This window comes from Phymastichus coffea, unplaced genomic scaffold, assembly GCF_024137745.1.
Source record: "Phymastichus coffea isolate CEN01 unplaced genomic scaffold, Cenicafe_Pcof_1.1 PCOF00045, whole genome shotgun sequence".
Lineage (NCBI taxonomy): Eukaryota > Metazoa > Arthropoda > Insecta > Hymenoptera > Eulophidae > Phymastichus > Phymastichus coffea.
Genome location: NW_026706856.1, coordinates 1,015,324 through 1,037,129, shown reverse-complemented (window position 1 = coordinate 1,037,129; position 21,806 = coordinate 1,015,324). Strand labels below are relative to the sequence as shown.

The following is a 21,806-nucleotide window of genomic DNA, read 5'->3' as shown; positions in this document are numbered from 1 at the left end:
TATCGGGCTGCTCTCTAACAAGCCACTAGAAAATTATCTCGGCCTTTGTGTTGTACGCTAGCTCGCTCTACGTATTCGGCTTTTTTTCTAAACAATTTTTTTTTCCTCAAAATATAATCAAAGTTATAATCAAAATATAATCAAAGTTTGTTAAGGTAATATTGATACACAAAAAAAGACGCAAAAAACGTTTACAGAAAAATAATTTATTTATAAGCTGGCATTACCGAATGCAATCTTTTTTAGTCCAAAGTACTTTTTGTGTTTCAAAAACGCAAGTTTTTATTTATTCAGAAACTTTTGTATTTACGCGACATTAATGTTCTTCCTTTTCTGTTAGAAAACTATGTTTTAGAGTGCTTGTGAAGAAGTAATATATAAAAAGGAGTACAAGTAGAAGCAAACTGACGACCTCATTTCACGTTTTATTTGCCATCCACTTTCTGCAAGCATAGAGGACTTATTTCAAATCTCATTTTCATTTTCCCTAAATCTTTCAGTTTTCATGCAAATTTATTAGAATTTTACATGTCACTTATATGTAGATCTTTGGTTGCATGAAGTTTGAAATAAACATACGGAATCACACATAAAGTCTGTGAATGCGCCATAGAATGCGCGAAAGAAATTAGTTAAAATACTGCAAACTGCAATAACTACGTCAAGCAACTTATTCTGAAAGTGAGCATTTATGCTAGATACGCGCGTTAGGTATGACGTATTTCAAAACTGTGACTAGTGAAACTGTTAGAACTAAGGTAATTAAATTGTCGCAATACTGAGTTATAATTGCTGATTTGCAAAACTTTGAGTTTTCATGATACCAATTATCGATCACAAATGAAAGTTCCTTCAATGTTGGAAAAATACGAAAGGTGTTCGATTTTTGTTTTTGTTTTTTTTTTCGCGAGATACATATAGCCTGAGGAAGCGCGTGTTCTTGACAGCTAAGCTTCCTTTTGCATTAGCTGCAAGAGAAAGATATAATTAGCAGGCATAAAGAGACTAACGTCCTGAGTCGGATTTGTTTGCAGATCCAGTCACTCTTCTAGTAATATAATACTTAATCATTTTTCTTGACAGAATATTATTATTACGGGAGCATTGGGATGAGCGTTAAAATCTAGCGTTGATATTACCGGTAAGAGAGAAGAGGTAGGGAGGGAGAATTTGAATTTATGACTTGTCGATTGTTTGCCGTATATACTAATATATAATTACTAATTGGTTTCATAAAACTAAATTTTTTACCAAAGATTGATAAAAAAACACTGTGTGTGGATTCATAATACTCGGCAATTTTTCAGGTTTACGAATTATACAGCGAGTAGCAAATGAAAAGACTTTCTTTTTGTTCGTTAAAACCAACTTCTTCGAAGTGGAAATAAATTTTAGGTGCATGAAAACTTTCGAGTGGCAATTTGAAATATTATAACCAACTGTCTAGCTAAAATAAGCATAATTCGAAAGTAAGCATGATAAAATCCTTGATGTTAGTTATCTAAACTACCATTAGTTCGTTGAAAGGACTTTATTGAAAAATAAAGAAGTTACATGCTTTTTTCGTATGGTTTTCAATGTCATTCTGTTGTAAGAAAATAGGTAATGAAAATTTGACTTATAGAATTAAATTAAAAAACAACAAGATTTAAAAGCATGCAAACTAAACAGTCATCAATCGATGCTCACTACATTTACGATTCCCTCGATAAATTTAGTCAAACGCGTGTGCTTGTGCGCGAGCGCGAAGTATCCTCCTGAGGATGCTTTTAACCTGGGCTTCCTTCTTTTGTATCATTATTCGGAGTGCATAATAATAATTGTGCAAAATGCAGGCCTCAAAAGGAAAAAAGCCCCCAGCCGTACCCATTCCCTTTTCGTACCATCCTTTCGTACCATCGAACGAAGATGACTCAAAGGAAACGACGGCGTCAAAGGTCGTTTTACCAGGCTAATGATCACTGATGTAGTTAAGCTTTCTCTTTCCCTTCCTCTCTTTCTTTCTCTCTTTTTACTCTGCAGAAAAGTATATTACAAGTGGCTGTGGTGACATTAAGACATTTATTCCTGGAAAGTATTCTTCAGTAGCTCCCATTTATATCGGCCGTTGCTTCAAAAATAGGCTACTGTCTTTGAAATTGTCTGTACAGATCTTACTTTTAATTAGTCGCTATCAAGACAATGTCTTTCGTCTCGTTTATTTAATGATTTTGTATTTCAAATTACTCTTTTTCATAGTATTCTAATGGTGATTCATTTCATGCAAAAATTTTATAATCCAATCACTAAATATTTCATGCAACGTAGCATAGATATTCGAATTTTGAATAGATTTCCGACTCTAGCGAATTGCCTTACCGTTGAGTATGTGCACGCGAACGCTATGAGGATGAGCGTTGCTAGGCGAGCACGTGTATAGGCCTGAATCCTGTTGGATTGCCTTCTGGATGAGTAGTCGACTTGTCGTCACGGGTCCCTTTTCCGTGACCAAACTGATGCCACCCCTCGGTGAGTCGAAGTTTATTGCCTGCGAACAGAGCAAGAGTGTATATGTATATGTACATATATGTACGCCTCGCTAACCTTATCTTTCGCTTCGGGTCACGCAGTTATTGCCAAGTCCTGCGTTTCGTGGAAATGCGATAAATGTCCACCTTTTTCTTATTTGTCACTTTTTTCGAGATCATTGAAACTACATCCACAAGTTGCCGTTTCTTTGAAATTATTATTTACGTATTGATGAAGCTGCATTATACATTATATGCATTTATATAAGCGGATTTTTATTATCAAAAACTAATATTGCAAAGATGAAAAGCTAGGTTCAATAGTTGCTGTAGCAATCATATTTATTGACTCGTTTTGCGAACATTCCTTCAGTGTAATGTTTTCTATAGAAGCGATCGCACGTTCCAGCTCCTATTCCTGTTTATTTGTACATGTTTATATAAAGTTGAGAAACATGCTTGAAACTGAACAATAAATTATTCTGATATTTCTGAATATGGAGTAGCCGTATCTTACTTGAAAGAACAGATATTTATCTATAAGAAGCAAAAAACTTATTACTATTGAAACCATAAAGACATGAGAAAATTTGACGATGAAATAATGGTGTGTTAATTCTACAAATATATCGGTGCGAAACATAAATCGATGTGCCGCTCGCATTTGTCTTTGCGTATATAGCGAGTAGCAAGTTTAAGGAAAGAAGTGTATCTACAGGAGCAATGGCATAGTACGGGGCGTAAGTGTCACAAAGGGCGGCAGTCACACACTTAAAGCCTTTATATATGCGAGCACCTCGAGGCATTAGCCTTTTATGAGAGGAATTTTCCGCGTTTATGTCTTTGCGCATTTTACGCGCGTATGAGAGGCGCCTTGTGCTACTTCACATTATTATTTCAGACGATTATTGCTTCGCCATTTGAGGTGCGTCGACGCGCCATCTCGTCCCTTTATCTTCCACATTTACGCTTGCTAATGAAGTCTAATGCCTCGAAAATCTCGGACCTGTTGAAATTAAGCAAAAGCTGTTTGTATAGTACTTGTCACATTCAATACATACTTCACTACCAAAATTATTTTGCAAAAAAATTATGTATATTTGTGATTGCTCCCACTAAATAATTCGTCTCTTACGCTAACTCTTTCAAAAAGTTTGAAATTGATATTTTCTGAAAAATTTATAACGACTGATCAAACTTCTACAGTTACAAAAGTTACTAACTTGTCAAAGTTTGATCCTCGAGATGGGATCTGTCGCGGTAAATTTATCCAATCTATATTTACACTGAGAAATATAGATTCTTATACTTGATACTTCTACAACCTTTGTGTAACCCTTCATTACTTAATTAAAACAACAAAATCACCTCTTCAATTCGGTAAACATTTTATTGAGAATTACTAGTAAATCTGCTGTTGGTAGTAGCAAAATATTATTATATAATTATAACTTTTCAAGACGATATAATATTCGTCTATAAAAAACTACTAAACTTTTCTAATAATATGCATATAAATGCTTACGAAGTCATTGAACGAAACATTTGGCATTGTATTTGTTATAACAATTTTGCTGACTTCATACTTTCTTGCGATTATTTCATTAGTGATGGTAAATCTTGTGTTCCTTCAAGAAATAAACTCCCTTATATAATAATTTGATATCTTATATAAGATATAAAGCTTCGTAATGTTCATCTATACTGTATTTCAGTTTCAGTATTACTCAATAAAAATATTTAAAAATAGTTCTTTGTGTTGAAATGTCATATGTATGGTTATTACATGATCCCTTGTTGAAACTATGTCATGATAAATTATATAAGTATTACATAAAAATAGTATGAAATGAATTTTATCGAATAAATAATAAATATACTGTTGAAACCCAACGTTAACTTCGAATTCTATTAATAAATGTACATGATTTTTTCAAACTGACGACGTCACAGAAGAATGAAGCATGCATTAATATATATAAATATACATTTGCTATAGTTATATTGTTTTCTTATGATTAAATTCAATACCTTCACTGAATATTTCAGAAAACAGGTTAAGTAACTTCAACGAATAACTTCAATGAAAAGATTATTATATTTAAGAACGGAACGATCAATCTATAGACATAATTTTATAATTGCAATGAAAGTTTCCATCAATTAATTACATATAAGCACAATCCAACCAAATACACTTTTATTTCATTGAACGAACTATTCAATTCAATTGAATAATTAGTGTATTTTATAAAATATTTAATTGATTTGGAAGAAAAATAATTGTTTTGTGAACCTAACTTTAGGACTGCAATGATCAGTCTATGAGAGCAGTTAATTTTTTTAACCAGCTATGCAATAATTAGTATAATTGATTAAATATTTCATCAAATTGAGCATTCAGCAATCATTTCATACACGTCACGTCGTCTTTCAGACGAAAAATTTTATCAGGACAGTCCATGAAAGTTAAATGTAAATAAATATGTTAGTATTGTCTTGAAACTGTCACTTGTTTTCATTAAATATTTAGCATACTTAATTTAACTTTTAATAGATTTGAAAAAACATCAATCGTTTTATATTTGTAATTTTGTCATTTTATTAAAATCGTCATGAAATAAATAAAATATTGAGTTTATTGAAAAGCATCTATGCTTAAATTCATGAATTAGACATTGGTTGTGATGATAACATATTATATTCATTCAATGAAATATTTCTTAGAACGAAAATAAATTTTGGTATAACAAATAATGTATTTTAGTGCATCTATCTGCATCTGGATATAATAGATGAATTGTTTTAATTAAGTTATTCAATGGACTGCCGATGATTAAATAATTTTATTGAATCTATTCTGTTTTCATTAAAAGAATGAAATTTTTTTCTTAGTGTAGATTCATCTACTTCAATGACTTACCCTTAAACTTTTTTTAAGTAAAAGTAATGTGAGAATAATAAATAAAATAAATTAGATGTCTTCGCGTAGAAAATATTTGCTGCTAATTTTAAAAGTTGGGCAAGATAAATGTAGCGAGGAGTTAGCTGAACGGGCTGGTCGATGGAATATCGGCGTACCTGTCGATTATGACTCCAAATCATGGCAAGAGGTGGTTCGGGCGCGTTCCTGACGAGGCACGTGAGATTGATGGTGCTGCCCTTGTTGATGAACAGCTCTGCGCCTCCGGCAATCTCAGTAATCGGCTCTGCAACATACATAGCAAGAACACACATGTAGGTTTCAAGTGAGAGGCATGTGCTAATCGAAGATCTTATAGTGCTTCGTATATATACATTGCACTACCACATAAAAGTTACAGCTCCAGAGAAATAGAAATATCCTCGCCTACAGAAACCCCTATCGGGCACTTGATGCTTGTCGTTGGGCGTGCTGCGAAAATGGATCGTGCGACTCGAGCCCCGTGTGCGCGTTTTCTCTGCAAACGTTACACACCCACGCTGGCTGTTCATTCAGTATGAGTCTTACTTAACCCCACGCTCTAAAGCATTTCCGTTTTATTCTGTCGTTGCTTCTTATCTCTGGTTTTGCACGAGTCATGCTTTGCTCCGTTGCAACATCATTCACCTCGGGAAAAAAATTTATTTATTTCCTTGCGTGTACACAAAATTTTATCTTTTCTGTAGAATATAATTAAGAGATTTCGAAAACGTTCATATATTATTCTTAGTCTCTTTTATCAACAAAAGTGGGTAAAAATTGTAATATCGAGTTTTGTGGGAAACAAGTAAGAAACTTATCAGCTTTGTTAATCTTACGAATATTCGGATAAGAATATTTGATTTTATAATAGCTTATTAAATATATAAAATAATACTTAATGTTAAACAACGTTAAATAATGCTTCATAAGATAGCTACGCATTTTCATAACTTTGCTCCAGTAAGCTTAGAATAGCTTACATCTTAAAATATAAAAGGTAATAACACATAATGAAAGTTTCGACAGAAAATAAAATAACACAAGCTTGCTTATTCCAAATTTTTTTGTTTAAAAAAATTAGTGTCTTAAAAAATAAAAAAAAGAAAGGTTATTCTTGTTTACATGGTAACTAGTAATCGATATGAGTACCGCGCGAACTGGACACTTGTCCAAGTATACAAAGCATATAAATAATTTCAAATTTTCGCGCCAAATCATTACGTCACATCAGCAAGTCAATCGCATGCCATAACCTCTATCTCCAACTAACCAATCAATAGAGATTTTACTTATCTTCATTCTCTTTTTTAGCAAGGAAAAGAATATATTATATTAATTTTGAAAATTTTTTATAATTTTGAAACAATTTACCAATCATTTATGCAACTAAAAATCTTTTTTTATCGAGAAAGCAATCAACGATACTTCGATCTCATCGTAATACTTCACACTGCTCTATGGGCTGTAATCCGCTGAACTCGATCAGCAGCTTTTCCGTGGTTTGCTCGCGCTACCCACTTATGAGAGTTCACACGTATACTTGAGAAATCGCCTCTCACTCTTTCTTTTTACTACAGTTGCCGAAACAAAATGAGTGCTTCAACAAGAAAAAATTCATTCGTCTCTTCAGCCACAAATCCGGATGAATAGTTTGGTCTGCTCTCCTCGTTTTTTTTTTTATTTTATTGTTTTATTCCTTGTTTTTCTTATATATCTTTTTCTTTTTGTTATGAAGCATATGGTTTTAGTAGATCAAGCGTACTTTATCGAAAATAACAATTTTTTTACTGTTTGTTTACCACAACTAAAATTTGAGTGCCATTTATGCGACAAGTTAACAAAATAACGGGAGAGAGAGAGAGAAAAAAAAATAAAAAATTAGTGTTCTCGCATGGGTGTCACAGAATGAAATTAAAGCACGGGGAATTTCATTTTCACGTTCCACTTTGCGCGCAGAATGGTAAATAGTCGTCGGAATTGAGCGTAATTGCACGCTAGGGACACGACGAATGAGGGAAGTGATTTTGTTATGCAGCTACGTGATACGGTTTATTGCGATGAATTTTTTTATTATAAAAGGGATCGTAGTTAATTTTATAGTAATATCTGAATCTGCAATTCCACTTGTCACCCCTTATTAGGTAAAATTTCATTTTTGCTACAACTGAATTTCATTACGGTAAATTTTATTGTGTAAGCGAAGAATGATGTCAATATTTCGTTATCAAGGACCGCGGTTGTCAACGACTGACAAGCGACTAGGCCTGCTGGTAATATTCAACACTAAACATTATTGATAAAATGGCGATTCATAATTCTCGCGAGAAGCTTTCACTTTTTTTAAACTTACGTAAATCGCTACCCAATCTTCCTATTAGCAAAGTTGAAATATGTTGTTACAATCTTTCATCAAAACAAAATAGTATATCAACCCAAATCATGTAATTTTCCAAAAATCATTCGAGATAATACGTTTTGACAATCATGATTTAGTAATTTAGAAATTCTTTTAACGCTCTGTCATATACGTCAAATTAAATGCGTAATACCCGTATACTGTAGTGTATGAATCCACGTTACACGTATTTAAAACTATTTATCAATTTTTATGATATTTGAATAGTTGATGAAATCTATGTACTATGTAAAAAAATGTACGTCAAATAAATAGGACGTGAAAACTTCATAAATTCTGAACATTATAACGTTCATAAATGCACGCACATTCAACGTATTCCAGCTTAAATGAATATTTTTCTCGGCTTCCAAAAGGAGCAGATCTGTATTCGACCTGAATTTTTTTATGTATGTCTGCTCAAATAACTGAAACGGTTCTACCAATTTTAATAGAAATGAATTCATTTGAAAGGGTAAGCTTTCAAGTTGGTTCCGTTTCATTATTGATATGAGTAAAATATAACTTTACGAGTAATTTAAAAACATAAATTCAAACTCAATTATGCTAACCCAAATGTTACATGACTGTAAACAATAGTATCATTTATCGTTTATGTAAACCAATCTCGATATTATTCTTTTATTTGTCGTGGTATTTTAACTTGAAAAATTATTATTCATTGCATGCAATACTGTTCATGGATATTTTACTAAGCCAAAAATATGTTAATGTAAAAGTTTCTTTATGTGTACTAAAATAAGAAATTTAAGAAATATTTGCCAAAGCTGAACAATTTTCAAGTATAATTAACAAAAAAATACATTTAACTAGAATTATTCAATTATTACAAATTTAATCTTTCTTTAATTTACTGGAGCATCTATATGTAGCTTAATTAAAATAAAGTACATTTTTTATATTTTTATAACGTATAATAACCAATTCTATAAATCCTATATATATTTTTTGCAGAAACATATAAGTCAGAAAAATTTAACCTAATAAAATAATTAAAATGATTTCATTTTGGCGACAATTAAAATTCATGAATTGAGGAATTTTTCGCGAATCCAGTGGTAAAAGCATAACGTTTTTAATACAAATGTTCATGAAATATTTATTAATTATTCGTAAGCCTTTTTACTAGGATATTTGTTTATTACATCTTTTCAATGAGAGTGCGACGATTTTCATGGAAAATTTTGAGAAATCGAAGATAAATAATCAGCAGATTATACCGATACGTCTGGGAGAAAATAAGCAGCAAGTATAAATAAACAGCAAAGAAAATGCTTTTTCTCCACCTTGTACCCCTTTAAAGAAATATAAAATCTAAGTGACAAATGGGTATTGATAATTCCACACACATATTTACCAATAAACAGTCGTCTCATTCTGCAGTGACGTAGAGGACTTTATGAAATCAATTTTTTTCATTAGGCCAGTAAAATTATTCAAATTCATGTAGTCAAACTGAAAAATTATCAATCATTATATAGAAGCACAGAGGCTTTATTTGATTTTACTCTTTTCAGATTTTTCTTTAATAACAACTAATACTCAAATAAACATCATTAAGACAACGAATCCAATCCGTTGTGAAAAATCTTAAAGCGAACAAACATGACGCGATTTTGTTTGCTGAAAAATGTAGTAGTTATGTGGTAAGAGGTTTCATGAGATACTTTGCAAATGAAATTCTAGAAGAATCATCTAATGTAGTAAAATATAGTTTTAAAGTGGAAATAGATGTAAATATAATGTAATATTTTGTCATTCAATTCGTATTTTATATAAAAGTAGTTTCGTTATTCAGTATATAATACTTACATCAACGAATTTCATAAAAATAAAAAAATTATACTTGCTGTTTATTTTTAAAGATTTTATTTCATAAGTATTTGAAAGTAGCCGTATATTATTAGTGCTAATACTACTTAAGGTTACTTAGTTATTGTATTAAAACACTAGTAAGAAGATTGCTAGTATTCTAATACAATACCGTTCATAAATTTTAGGCTTATGAGAGTTACATTTTAGTTCAGCAAAGATTAGTATATTGCTGTTGCTTTATGTATGGTGAACAATGGAATACATAGGATTATATATCATGACAGATGACCTGTAAACTAAACATTAATTTTCTAACATTTTTTTAAAGAACTATTCACTTTCAAAAATTATAGTAGTTTAATTAAAACAAGCTTCCAATGACATATATAACAAAATTAATCTTCTTTCCAAAGAACTTTAATTCACTTTGCGTCGTGCAAACAGTAGAACTGTTATGCTTTCAACAGTAGATAAAATCAAACTGCACGGCGATATTTTGAATCAAATTGAGAATATTTTTTCCTCAAATATTTTACTTGTTGATTACGTTTACTAATCAGGTATAAATCGAAGCTTTATATGTGAATAACAGATTTTTGGATCAGCGAAAATTTTGATGTTTGAAAAGAATGACAAAATCAAGGATTTAACAGTAATCTAATTGATTTGCTGACTAACGAAGTAAACATTGTTGATTATTCGTGTTGTACGTTCAAATCGCAATTTATAAATTATAACGGACATAAGAATGAAAATAACTTTAAATATTATAGATTTACATGGATGTATGATAAGCGTGAATTGAAGATATTATTATGTTATCTCATCTTCGAGATCAAATGTAGTAATCCCAGTTGCTCGATCGAGACAGCAATTTTTAGATAAATAATTTCGAATTATCGAATCAGTACTCATTGGTACTTGGTATCTATCACTACGTTTCTTAAATGTCTGTGTTACACACAATTTATAGAAATATTACTCACTTCCCTTAATAGTAAACTACTTTTCCGCATTTTACATTATTCCTTTATTCAAATGAAAAATATGATCTATTATTATTTTGTTCAGACTACAGCGTCAAAAGTTTTTAGATTCTTAGAAGGACAAGAAGTAAATCATTCTTTACAAGAATGAAGCTCATTCCGAGTTGATCTAAGAATATTTCAATTTAACATTTTTTATATACTACAGCTTCTGCTACAGCTATAAATTTCTAGCTCTGAAACTGTTTTTAATGCCTTCGTACTTTTCGTATCCTCTCCTCCTCTTATAAAAAAAGGAAGACAAAGTGAAGCCAGTTTATTCGTGATGTGATTGGCTGAAAAATAGCCACGTAATCATTTGTTGTTTGATAGTGCGTGTGTTACTTATGCTCATAAAAGATTTTCGTAGATGATTAAATGTTCGAAAAGTGTATCAGTATAATTGGCATAAATGTAATATGAAATGATTGATTTAATCATACTAACCTCAAAATAAAAACCGACTAACACCTTAATAGAGAAATTAATTGAACTTTACTGTATACAAAATGCATAAATCGATAGATTATCATGATAAAATAATATACAGTGTATTCAATTTTGCCAGTGATGTCAACAAACTTTAACGAGTATCGAACTACTAAAAATGAACATTTTTACATTGGCAAATTTCAATCGCGTTTCGATATATTTTAAGTGAGGAATCAAGGAGCCTGGTTTTCTTACAGAATTCCATAGCGCCTCTAATTGGACTCTCTTCAAGACAAGGAAACGCCAATTCAAACGCGACGTCTTTTCCGTTGTCGGCAAGAGGATCACGACTGCGTAAAATTCGCTCGCGTCAGTCGGCGTCTTATGAAATTTCAGCCCAGTACAACAGGCGCCCCTATATTTCTGCGAAATTCTTTCTTCGCGAAGCGAAGACAGTTGCGAAGACAAGCGTATTGCCCTGTCTCCATACGTTCTTTCTATCTCGCTAATCTCGTGTGTTCTCTCTCTCCCTTTCTCTCTCTCTCTCGCTCCCTCTCTTTCTCTGTCTTAACCCTGCTTTACTTTAGAAGCTTTATTCCTTGCCTTTCTTTTTCATGCAACGTTGAACTTCCAATGTGTTCGGTCTTTTATTTTAAAAGTCTTATTTTTGGTGTAGATTGTAACAATATTGTACCTTTTGAAGTTGAAATGAAAAAGAAAAATTTAATTTGTGTATAAAACTTATTTTGTTTGATTTGTGGGTTGTTATAATTAAAATTTATGAAAAATTAGAAAAGAAAAGAGATTCATTACAGACAATATCTTTGATAAAAATTTAAATGAAATACGATTAACCACCGTGATTCTTGTATCGATAAAAGAATTACTAGGTATTCCTGGAAAAAAAATCTCTAACTAAAATATGATTTCATTATATGCGTTCGTGAAGTGAAAATAACTCTTTATGAGTGAGAAAAGTTAAGTTATGACTAATCCAGCCTTGAATTTGATATTGTAAGAAGTAAAAAAGTCTTAAAACTGTAATATACTTCAAACTGGCTATATATATTTTTAGTGAAGAAAGTGTAAATTTGATCAGACATGTTATCTTTATTTAGAAATTGATATAAAGAGATAAAACGCCGTCACATCACCTCAAAATATAACATTTGAATATATATTGAAAAATAAACGTTTGAATAAAATGCTATTTAATGCATAGAAATAGTTACTCATACGCACAAGTCCTTGATAAATAGCACGCGGGCGAGAATTAATTTATAGGTATATAGCTGGATTAGTGTTTAGTGAACGGTGTGGGACAAGTCACCGATCCCCTGGTTAATTTAGCTCACTGGTCCTCTTCGAAAAAACAAATTCTACCGAAGTCCCATGAAATTTGTTCTGGCGCTTGTCCACAAACGCCATTGATCGTTTCGCTGTATCATCCGAATCATTGTGTTCGTACCATAAAACTACCCTAAAAGCCCTATTAATCTCTTCCAAATGACCAGCTATATCAGCCTTTCAATTCTTTTGTTCTTTCTAAGACCATCATCGAAAATTCGAGACTAAAAGTCGTTTTAGCATTATATTATTCCATCTGGTACTAATCAAAATTCAATTCTCATCTTCATGACCGGGTCTTCTCCAAAGACATTATCATTTATCCTCGGAAGTTGAGTTCTTTTCTTCGGTTGACGTTCATATGAATAGCCGACGTGGTCGTCTTTTTAATATGGTTTATTGACTTTTTATTGCTAATATAAGCTAGTTTAATGTACATTATGGGAGCTTCGATAATACGTGAGAGAAATTTTTAAGACACTATAATGATCTCATAGCGATTCGCACATTGTTCTTCAAATACATTTTGTTCAATTAACTTGTTAACATTTAATTTTGTTAAAGATTACTTTAACTTTAAAGCTATCTATTTTAACTGACAAAAAGCCGATGAAACTCAACGTGAAGTGCGGTAACATCTTTTGTTGTTTTACTTTGATTTTCGTTCCGATGAATGACACAAAGCTACTTCTAGTAGCAGATTTACTTTAAGTTGATATATAACATTTTAAACTATTAGTAATATTTTTTAGTGACCATACATTTTTGAACAACAATATATAAATGTTTTTATAAATTATTAATTAGATTGTTGTTTTTTAAATGATCAAAGCAGAAAAATGTTTCGGAGAAATATTCAACCCTGTAGAATAATTTTTTTCGCATTTATCAAATTATTAATGGAATTTGTATCATAATCACCTAATTCCTGTAATAAACTCTTTTTTAAATTGTTTGATGCTGAGGTTTACGATTGACTTACATTTGTTAAAGATTGAATTTTAAATAAAAACTTCAATAAAATTAAAAAAAATTCTAATACAAATGTCATTATAAATCATCAATAAATTATAGATATCATTATTCTTAAATAAAAAATATATATATTGTCAGTCTAAGCGGCATTTACAAGTATTTTCATCCCAGTGATCTCCATGTTGATGCATGTTTAACAGAGCCCATGTATTTTTTCGAGCAGAAAAAGTCATGTACTTATGTTAAAGAAACTAACGTTCCATTTACAAAAAAACTATGCGTAGTTTATTTTCAAATTCAACAAGAAATGAGCCTCTAATTAGAAATTAATTATAAAATACAGCATAGTACAGCTATTTTTCTATTTGTGATGGGGAGTTGAATAATGTAGCCTATTTAGAATCGAATTATATTTTAATAATTAAAATGAGAAGAATGAACGTGCTACATGTTTTTGAAAAAATGTATCTTTTTTTAAAATTCACATCGCGAAATGCTAGGCTGCTAGAAATGTATAGTGTCTTATATAATTTTTTGTGATATACAATATAAATACGGCTTCATGCCAACCAAGGATTAATAATCGTAAGTCAAAAAAACCGTAAGTTCTTCATCAAAGTGCTTTCATATGTTTACCAATTGGAAATTATGCAAATCAGGATGATAATAAAAAATATTTTAACAAAGCCTAATGTAAACAACGGTACAGAAAATAATTTATTTTTAAAAATAATTAGCTTGGTATAAATTGAACCGAAAAACTACAAACAGTTTTAAAAATACAAGAGTAAAACGTATTATAATTAATAAATTGTTAAGTTGTAATACGTTTTACTCTTGTATTTTTAAAACTGTTTGTAGTTTTCCGGTTAAATTTGTAGTTAAATTTATAAGTTAATTACTTTTAAAGACTATTGTCTTAAAGACCAACCTGTCTCTGGCGTCATTATGAGCACTCCACTCTTCTGTTGCGTAAGTGTCTTTAAGGGCTCGGTTTGATAGCCCTCACTTCCACATTTTAATTAGCGTGCGTGCGACATATGTGTTATCGGCCTAGTACAGCTAGTTTCACAGCCCTACGACTCTTGGAACTGTGCGAAAATTGCTGATTTTATGTAATCTCCTATTATGGCTTTCGGAAATTTCCGAGTTTTCTGGTTATAATCTCCAAAGGTCAAATTCTCAATTGTACTACAGCTATTGAGGACTCATGACATCCCGACATAGCATGGATTGTATAAGTGAGAATCGATTACCTTGAATCTTCTCTCGGAAAACTTAGTATTTTTCCATCACAGCACGGACAGGCACGACCTCGATGCTTTGTCGAGTACGTGGTGGGCTAATGGGTGAGATGTGTTTGAAAATCATTTTAAGATCGAGTCATAAACGTAAATAAATTACAAATGAACTTAAGTGTATACTTTGCGGCTACCCGGAAAAACTAGATAAGTTGAGATTTACATAATTAATAATTTAGGAGAGCATCAGTCGTGGTTTGAAGCATTATAGTTATTTAATTACCGAAAGTAAAAAGTATAAATTATCCAGATTCTTCCGCGAAGTCGCAGTAGCACATCACATCGTGATATAATTCACCGCTTTGATGCACGTAGACGATATTTTACATAGACGGTTCGCCGTGAAAATGAATCGCTATGTGCGAACATTATCATCGTCTGGTCAGGTTTTGGAATTAATCGTACGCGCACGCGGAACGCACGCCTTGCATCTTGCGCGATAACATATATATACTGATATCTATTACAAGCAATTGTAGTTTATCGATCGCAAAACCAGTCAAATAGTCTGAGTAATTAGCAGTAATCTTGAGTTTGATCTTATGAATTGATATCAGTAAACTGAATATAAAATTATCTTATTCCAATTTTAACACCAATAAATTCGATCTTCCTGAAATAGAGAGAGGGAGAGAGATCGTGAGGCTGTCAATGTATGTATAAGTAAATAGTCAGCACTCTTCACATTCGCATTATTTAAGTCTTTTTGGCGCGTTGAATAATTCATCATTATCCGACTAAAGCTTTGGCCATCGGCAGGAGCTTAACGCCCGACAAGGCCCACCAAGGGACTGAAGTCGTCTCGTTCTCTTCTTACTCGATTTCTCGTTTGTGCGAGCGCGCATGAGCGTTGCAGTTACATCCCACTGGGTACTTGATATCCTCCCTCTAACCCAGAGGGAATCGATCGCTCAACGGCGTCGTAAACAAACGTGCCCGAGATTCACCTCACGGTGAACGCTTGCGGAGCAATTGTCACCTTTTTTCGCCCCGCCTCGCTCGACCATGCATTTTTTATTTTAATCTTTTTTTCAAGCGAACTACCAAATTGGTTTGGTTCACCACTGGCGCCTACAAGTGCTTGCCTTTTCAAATCGATACCCACGAATGAAAAAAGATTCGATTGTGCCTTTTCCTTGTGTGATGCTTTTTTTCTCTCTTCCATTTTTCATTTTTTCTAGGTTGGATGATATAATTTAGGATCACGTCGAATTTAGTCGGAATTTATGGCTGTCGCTTGGAGCTGAAAATATATTTTCTGCTTTCATTAAATTTCATTAAAAAATCTGGCCCGATTAACAGAACAATGTTTTACATTTTCAATTCAACTGGAAGACGAGAAATTCACAGAATATTTCTTACGTCAACTAATCAAGACTAACAAATTCACAGATCACTGAATTGAATGGAATTTGATTTACAGCTTTCTGCACAGAAAGTACCTCACTGAAGGGTCTCTTGAAATTACTTTACTTTAAATTTTTTAAATATTAGTTGTAAACAGACTGGTGTATCTAGTGATGTTATTCGAACTCTAACTACGGAATCCATTAGTATATAAATGCAGAGACAATCTGTGTATGCGTACATTCTCTTTATAGAGTTATTGTATAGTACGTGGAACAGTACTTGGAGCAATAATTGTCGTCGAGAAGCCCATCGTTCCAATACATTTCTATGAAAATTGAAAGCCACGACGAGAGTTGGCGGAAACGTGAGCAAGCGTACGGTCGAGCGAGTGACATTAGTCCCACGGGCATCTATCAGTGTTCCGCGTTAATGGCGCAACTTAACGGGGCAAACTGACGCGAACACTTGAATTACCAGACAGCAGAGCCCAAATATACGTGCGCACACGCACACACATACATTGAAGAGCTCAGGGGAAGGAGGCAGATTTGGACGGCAAGTGCAAGCTATGGCCTTCATACATTATGCACCTATTCTCTCTGCTATCTCATTCACTTTGTCTTTGGCTTCATCGCCCATCTACATCACCCGTCTCCTTGGACCTCAGATCTCGCTTCAGCTCTTAATCGCATGAAATACGATGCATGTGAGCTCTCGTGCATATTGCCATGCCGCCTTTTTTCTCTTCATGTTTATATAAATGTATTCATTCATAATAGACGTTGATCGCAAAGCATTTTAAATACTTCATTTTATTAATTTGTACATATATTTCTCTTAATAATCAATATAAATAAAAGACATAATTGAAGAAGAATTCGTTTATTAAATTTTATGAGAATTCCGCTCCACTGAACTTGTCAAGACTAATTATTCCAATTAACAACAGCCTTTCGACAATAATGTTCGCAGTTGAGTGAGCGTTCGAAATAGCGAAATTCCAATATCCGAAGCTGTAATTAGAAATCCATATAATGCACACCCAATTCGACTTCGTATTCGAAAGCCACATATATGCGTGAGCGCGAGCTTCACGATAAGTTCTTGCGCACATTCCGCGCTTCGTGTGGCCATAATAATCTGCCATCTACAACCGATAGAAATTGATTGCCTTTACCGCGCGCGCATACTCTCTCTCTCTCTCTCTCTCTCTCTCTCTCTCTCTCTCTCGCCTATATACGACACGCTTCGAAACTTTGAACTGTCGTGCGACTGCTTTTCACGCTTATGAATATATTCCGTGAATGCAAATGAGCCGCACGTATTGCAGCAAGTTATATTACTTAGAGGTAAAACAATGAACGATTGGGGGAAAGGGTAGGCGGGTGTTTTACGTTGCTCAAAGTTGGATTGTACTAAACTTCGAAACGGGATATTAATCTTTGAATTCAAGCCTCATGCTAATTAATGCATTTATCATTTCGCAGATGTGTTGAATAATTTTAATGTTCAAATTTTCAAAGCTGTCGAGCATGAAAATATGTTTTCGACACTCCGTGTACGAGGAATAGATTTACTCATGCTCGAAAAAGTAAGCGTGCTTTCAATCTCGTCTTGCACATCTCGTATCGAAAAATAAATTTAGATACATAAGCGAGAAAGTGATTTTAGCTTCGTGTGATCTCTTAACCTTTTTTTCGCTCGGGTGCAATTATCCACACGAGGCATAAATCATTTTCTCATACCAGTAACGAAATGCACTATTCTGATAAATGTAATGGTTAATAACAATTCAATTTTAAATTAAACGATCATAAGAATATATTAAATAAGAGTTGATTTGCTTTTTATTAAATAAAAATCGATTGGGTATACTCACTAAAGTTAAGGTAAATTTACAAGATCTGAAAATGCTTATAATAAAGGTTGTTACCGATAGGATAAAGAAGTTTGCGATTTACCGACAGGCTAATATAAGTTTTGATTTTTCGAAGAGCGAGCAATTGTTCTTTAGTCATAGTGATGAATTGTTTTTGTAGTCATAGCGATGAAATTGTTACCTTTTTTTTTTTTTTTTTTTTTTTTTTTTTTTTTTTTTTTTTTCTGGACAAACGACACACGAGCTTGCGCTCGCCCTTTTTTTTGCTCTTGGCTTTTTTTTCGCGTCGAGAGCGGTCGCTTGTGACTTTTGCTCTAATAAACGCTTAAAAATAAAACGAAAACTGTCTGAAGTTTTATTCCTTTTAAGAATTAAAAAAGCTTGGTCGAAAACATTTTGGTGCCGAAACCCGGGAATAAAGAAAGTTTCCGAGTTTTCTTTTTTTTAATTCTTGCATTTTCGTTGTGAAAAAAAAAAAAAAGTGTCAGTGAAGAATGGCCGGTCGAGGAGGTCAGGAGCAGGAGGTCGCTTATGACGACGATGCTCATCGTCAAGTTGACAGTGGCGTTGTCATGGCGGCTGCACCGGGAGTTGCTCGAGCTGCTGGCGCTCGGGGCCGGGCTCGTGTCCGAGGCGCTGAACATCTTCCTGCTCGTGGCCGGGAGGCGGCGCCTCGACGAGTTGTCGGCGGTCTTCCTGCTGCAACTCGAGGCCGAGTTCGGGTCCGGGCCGCCGCTTCGAGAGCGGCTCCAAGGCGTGACGCAGGTCCGGGGCGGCGTGCTGCCGGCGAGAGCGGCGCGGCTCTTCCTGCTATCGTTGCCCGAGGTCGGGCCGTTGCTGGTCGCCGAGCCGCCGCCGCCGCCGTCCCTGCGCGGGCTGCTGCTGCTGCTCGTGGCCGGGCCGCCGCGCTCGCGCCTGCTGCCGCCGCCCGAGGTCGGGCCGTTGCTGTTCGGCGGGGCGTCGATGCTGCGCCGGCTCCCGCCGTCACCGCTCGTGAACGGGTTGACGCTGGTCGCCGGGCCGCTGCCGCCGTCCCTGCGCGGGCTGCTGCTGCTGCTCGTGGCCGGGCCGCCGCGCTCGCGCCTGCTGCCGCCGCCCGAGGTCGGGCCATTGCTGTTCGGCGGGGCGTCGGTGCTGCGCCGGCTCCCGCCGTCGCCGCCCGTGAGCGGGCTGGCGCTGCTCGCCGGGCCGCCGCCGCTCGTGTGCGAGCTGTTGCTGCGCTCGCCAACGCTCGTCGTCGAGCTGTACAACGTCGAGTCGTCGATGCAGCGCCCATCAACGCGTCTGACTACGACTTCGTACCACAAGCTGACAACGGCGACGAGAACCTCGACCCCAACTACGCTCTCAATGAACCTTTCGACGTATCCATGGAAGAGGACTTCAACAACGATGAAGACGCGAACTTTAGAGACGTAAATAATTATGACAATCGATTCCATAGCACGACTAGCGATATTCCCGATAGGGTTAGGTTGAATCAGAACCATTCTAGTGATCCATTAAATAGATTAGCTGATATTTTGGAAAATTCAATTATGTCGCGCAATTCCATAGCGAGCAATGAAAGCTCAACATTTTTGAGTAGAATGTCTTCTGCAAAATCGTTGCCCGTTTTCAAGGGTGATCCACTCGAATGGTTGCGATTCAAAAATGCTTTTGAGACTTCAACTGCGACGGGAAATTATAACGAAGAAGACAATGTTCTTCGTATCGCGGATGCCTTAAAAGATAAAGCTTTTGAAGCAGTAAAATCTCTGTTTATGTCCTGCAAAGATACGAAATTGATAATGCAAACATTAGAAATGCGATTCGGGAATTCGAAGTTGATTCTTGATAAATTGTGTGATGACATTCGAAAATTACCAAACTTGAACGTAGATGAGTCGCGAATGATTGAGTTTGCGACCATTTTGAGAAACACCATTTCGGCAATAAAAGGGTTGAATGGTTGGCAAGGTTACTTGCAAAATCCTGAAATTATTGACAACATAATTAGAAAATTGCCCGATTCAATTGTAACAATTTACGCGCATCTTGATTCAACAAACTGTGAAAACAAAACTGATTTGGAAAAATTGTCTGATTTTATTTTCGAAGAGACAAATAAGAGAATCAAAAAGAATTTAATTATTTTGAAAACGGCATCTGCTCAAAACAAACGCCCGCATAACAACGATCGGGACAATTCGAGAAATATTTTGTTGATCGATACTAATAATAAAACTAATGAAAACGATGATGATCAACAACCGCAAGCAAAGAAACGAAAAACTGAGAAATCATGTCTTCTTTGTAATCGTAGAAATCATTTGATTAAGGATTGTCGCGATTTTGCGAAAGAAAAATTGAATGTGCGTTGGAAATTTGCTAGGAGCGAACGTTTGTGTTTCGTATGTCTTGAAAAGGGTCATTCGCGTGAAAATTGTCAATCCAAAATCACTTGTGCTCGTTGTAAACGAAATCATCACACCTTATTACATTTCACTCCAAAAGATGAACTTTCAAAGTCCGTTGAAGCTCAAAAGACTGCTCAAATTGATAGTGAGGAAAATTTGAAACAAAATCAATTTCCAAGCAATTCTTTCAACGCTGATTCATGACTAGCTTCGTGCTCTTTATTAAAAACTATTCGGGTTGAACTCTCAGTAAACGAAAAATCAGCGTTAATCTACGCTTTGATTGACGATGGCGCAACAATTTCCATTATAGATGCTTCTGTAATAAAACGTTTATCAGCTCCTAAATTCAAAACGAATATTTATATCAAAGGTATAGCAGGTGAAAAAGCAGTTTTAAAGTCAAATTATAAAACAAATTTGCATGTCAAAATTGAATCAGATCTTTTCGCAGTAAATAATTTATTAGTTGTCAATGAGATTCCACTGTCGAGACAAGTTATTGTTAAAGAATTAGCTGATTTTTGCAAACAGCGAACTGACGTTTACGTGGAGCCATTCAATGAAATTCCTCTCATGTTAATCGGTCAAGACAATTGTCGTCTTATTCTTACACGAGAAGTTCGCACGATTATGAAAGACGATTTAGTTGTTTCGCGCTGTTTATTAGGCTGGTCCATCCACGGTCATTTTAACTCTTCTATCAAAACATTATCAATAAATTTGTGTAACACAGGGGTTGTGAAAAGACCGTCGAAACCACATAATGACAAAGAGCTTAATGAATTAGTATTTAATTATTTCAATCTCGATGCTATCGGAATTATTCAGTTTAAATGTGTTGATCCGGGTATTGCTCGTGCAATTAAAATTCTAGATTCAACTAGCAATTACGTGAACGATTCATGGGAAGTAGGTTTACTTTGGAAATCCGAAAAACGTAATTTCCCAGACGGAAAAGCTCAAGCATTGTCTCGATTATTATCTCTTGAAAGAAAGTTAGATCGCGATAAAGAATATGCTGGTTTATATTATAAAGAAATGGAAAGATTGTTTGAGTGTGGGTTTGCTGAAAAGGTCATTGAAGAATCGAGTGACAATCGAATTTATTATTTGCCTCATTTCGGAGTTCGCAATGTAAATAAGCCCGGTAGAGTTCGTTTAGTTTTCGATGCGGCTTCGAAATCCGAATCTGTCAGTTTCAATGACCTTTTATTACCTGGCCCGGACTATTTAAAATCTTTACCAGGAATTTTAATGCGGTTTCGTCAATACAAAATTGCAGTCAAATCGGACATAAAAGACATGTTTATGAAAATCAAAATTATTGATTCGGATCGCGACGCGCAGAGATTTTTATGGAGAGGTTCGGATCGTACAAATGAGCCGACAATTTGTAGAATGCGAGTATTATTA

General features: G+C 34.5%; 1 protein-coding gene and 1 long non-coding RNA gene across 3 annotated transcripts in view; one reads left to right on the top strand and one right to left on the bottom strand.

Moving 5' to 3' along the window:
* Positions 1–21,806, bottom strand: part of LOC131664816 (zwei Ig domain protein zig-8-like) — a 77,933-nt gene that overhangs the window by 1,000 nt on the left and 55,127 nt on the right. For both annotated transcript variants that reach the window (XM_058936208.1, XM_058936209.1), the window contains exons 5-6: positions 5,589–5,716; positions 2,359–2,527 (exon numbers count right to left, since the gene is read on the bottom strand). In XM_058936208.1, coding sequence (XP_058792191.1) covers positions 2,359–2,527; positions 5,589–5,716 — 297 coding nt within the window. The remainder of the gene's footprint in view (positions 1–2,358; positions 2,528–5,588; positions 5,717–21,806) is intronic.
* Positions 1–21,806, top strand: part of LOC131664817 (uncharacterized) — a 50,905-nt gene that overhangs the window by 11,764 nt on the left and 17,335 nt on the right. The gene's annotated exons all lie outside the window — the stretch shown is intronic.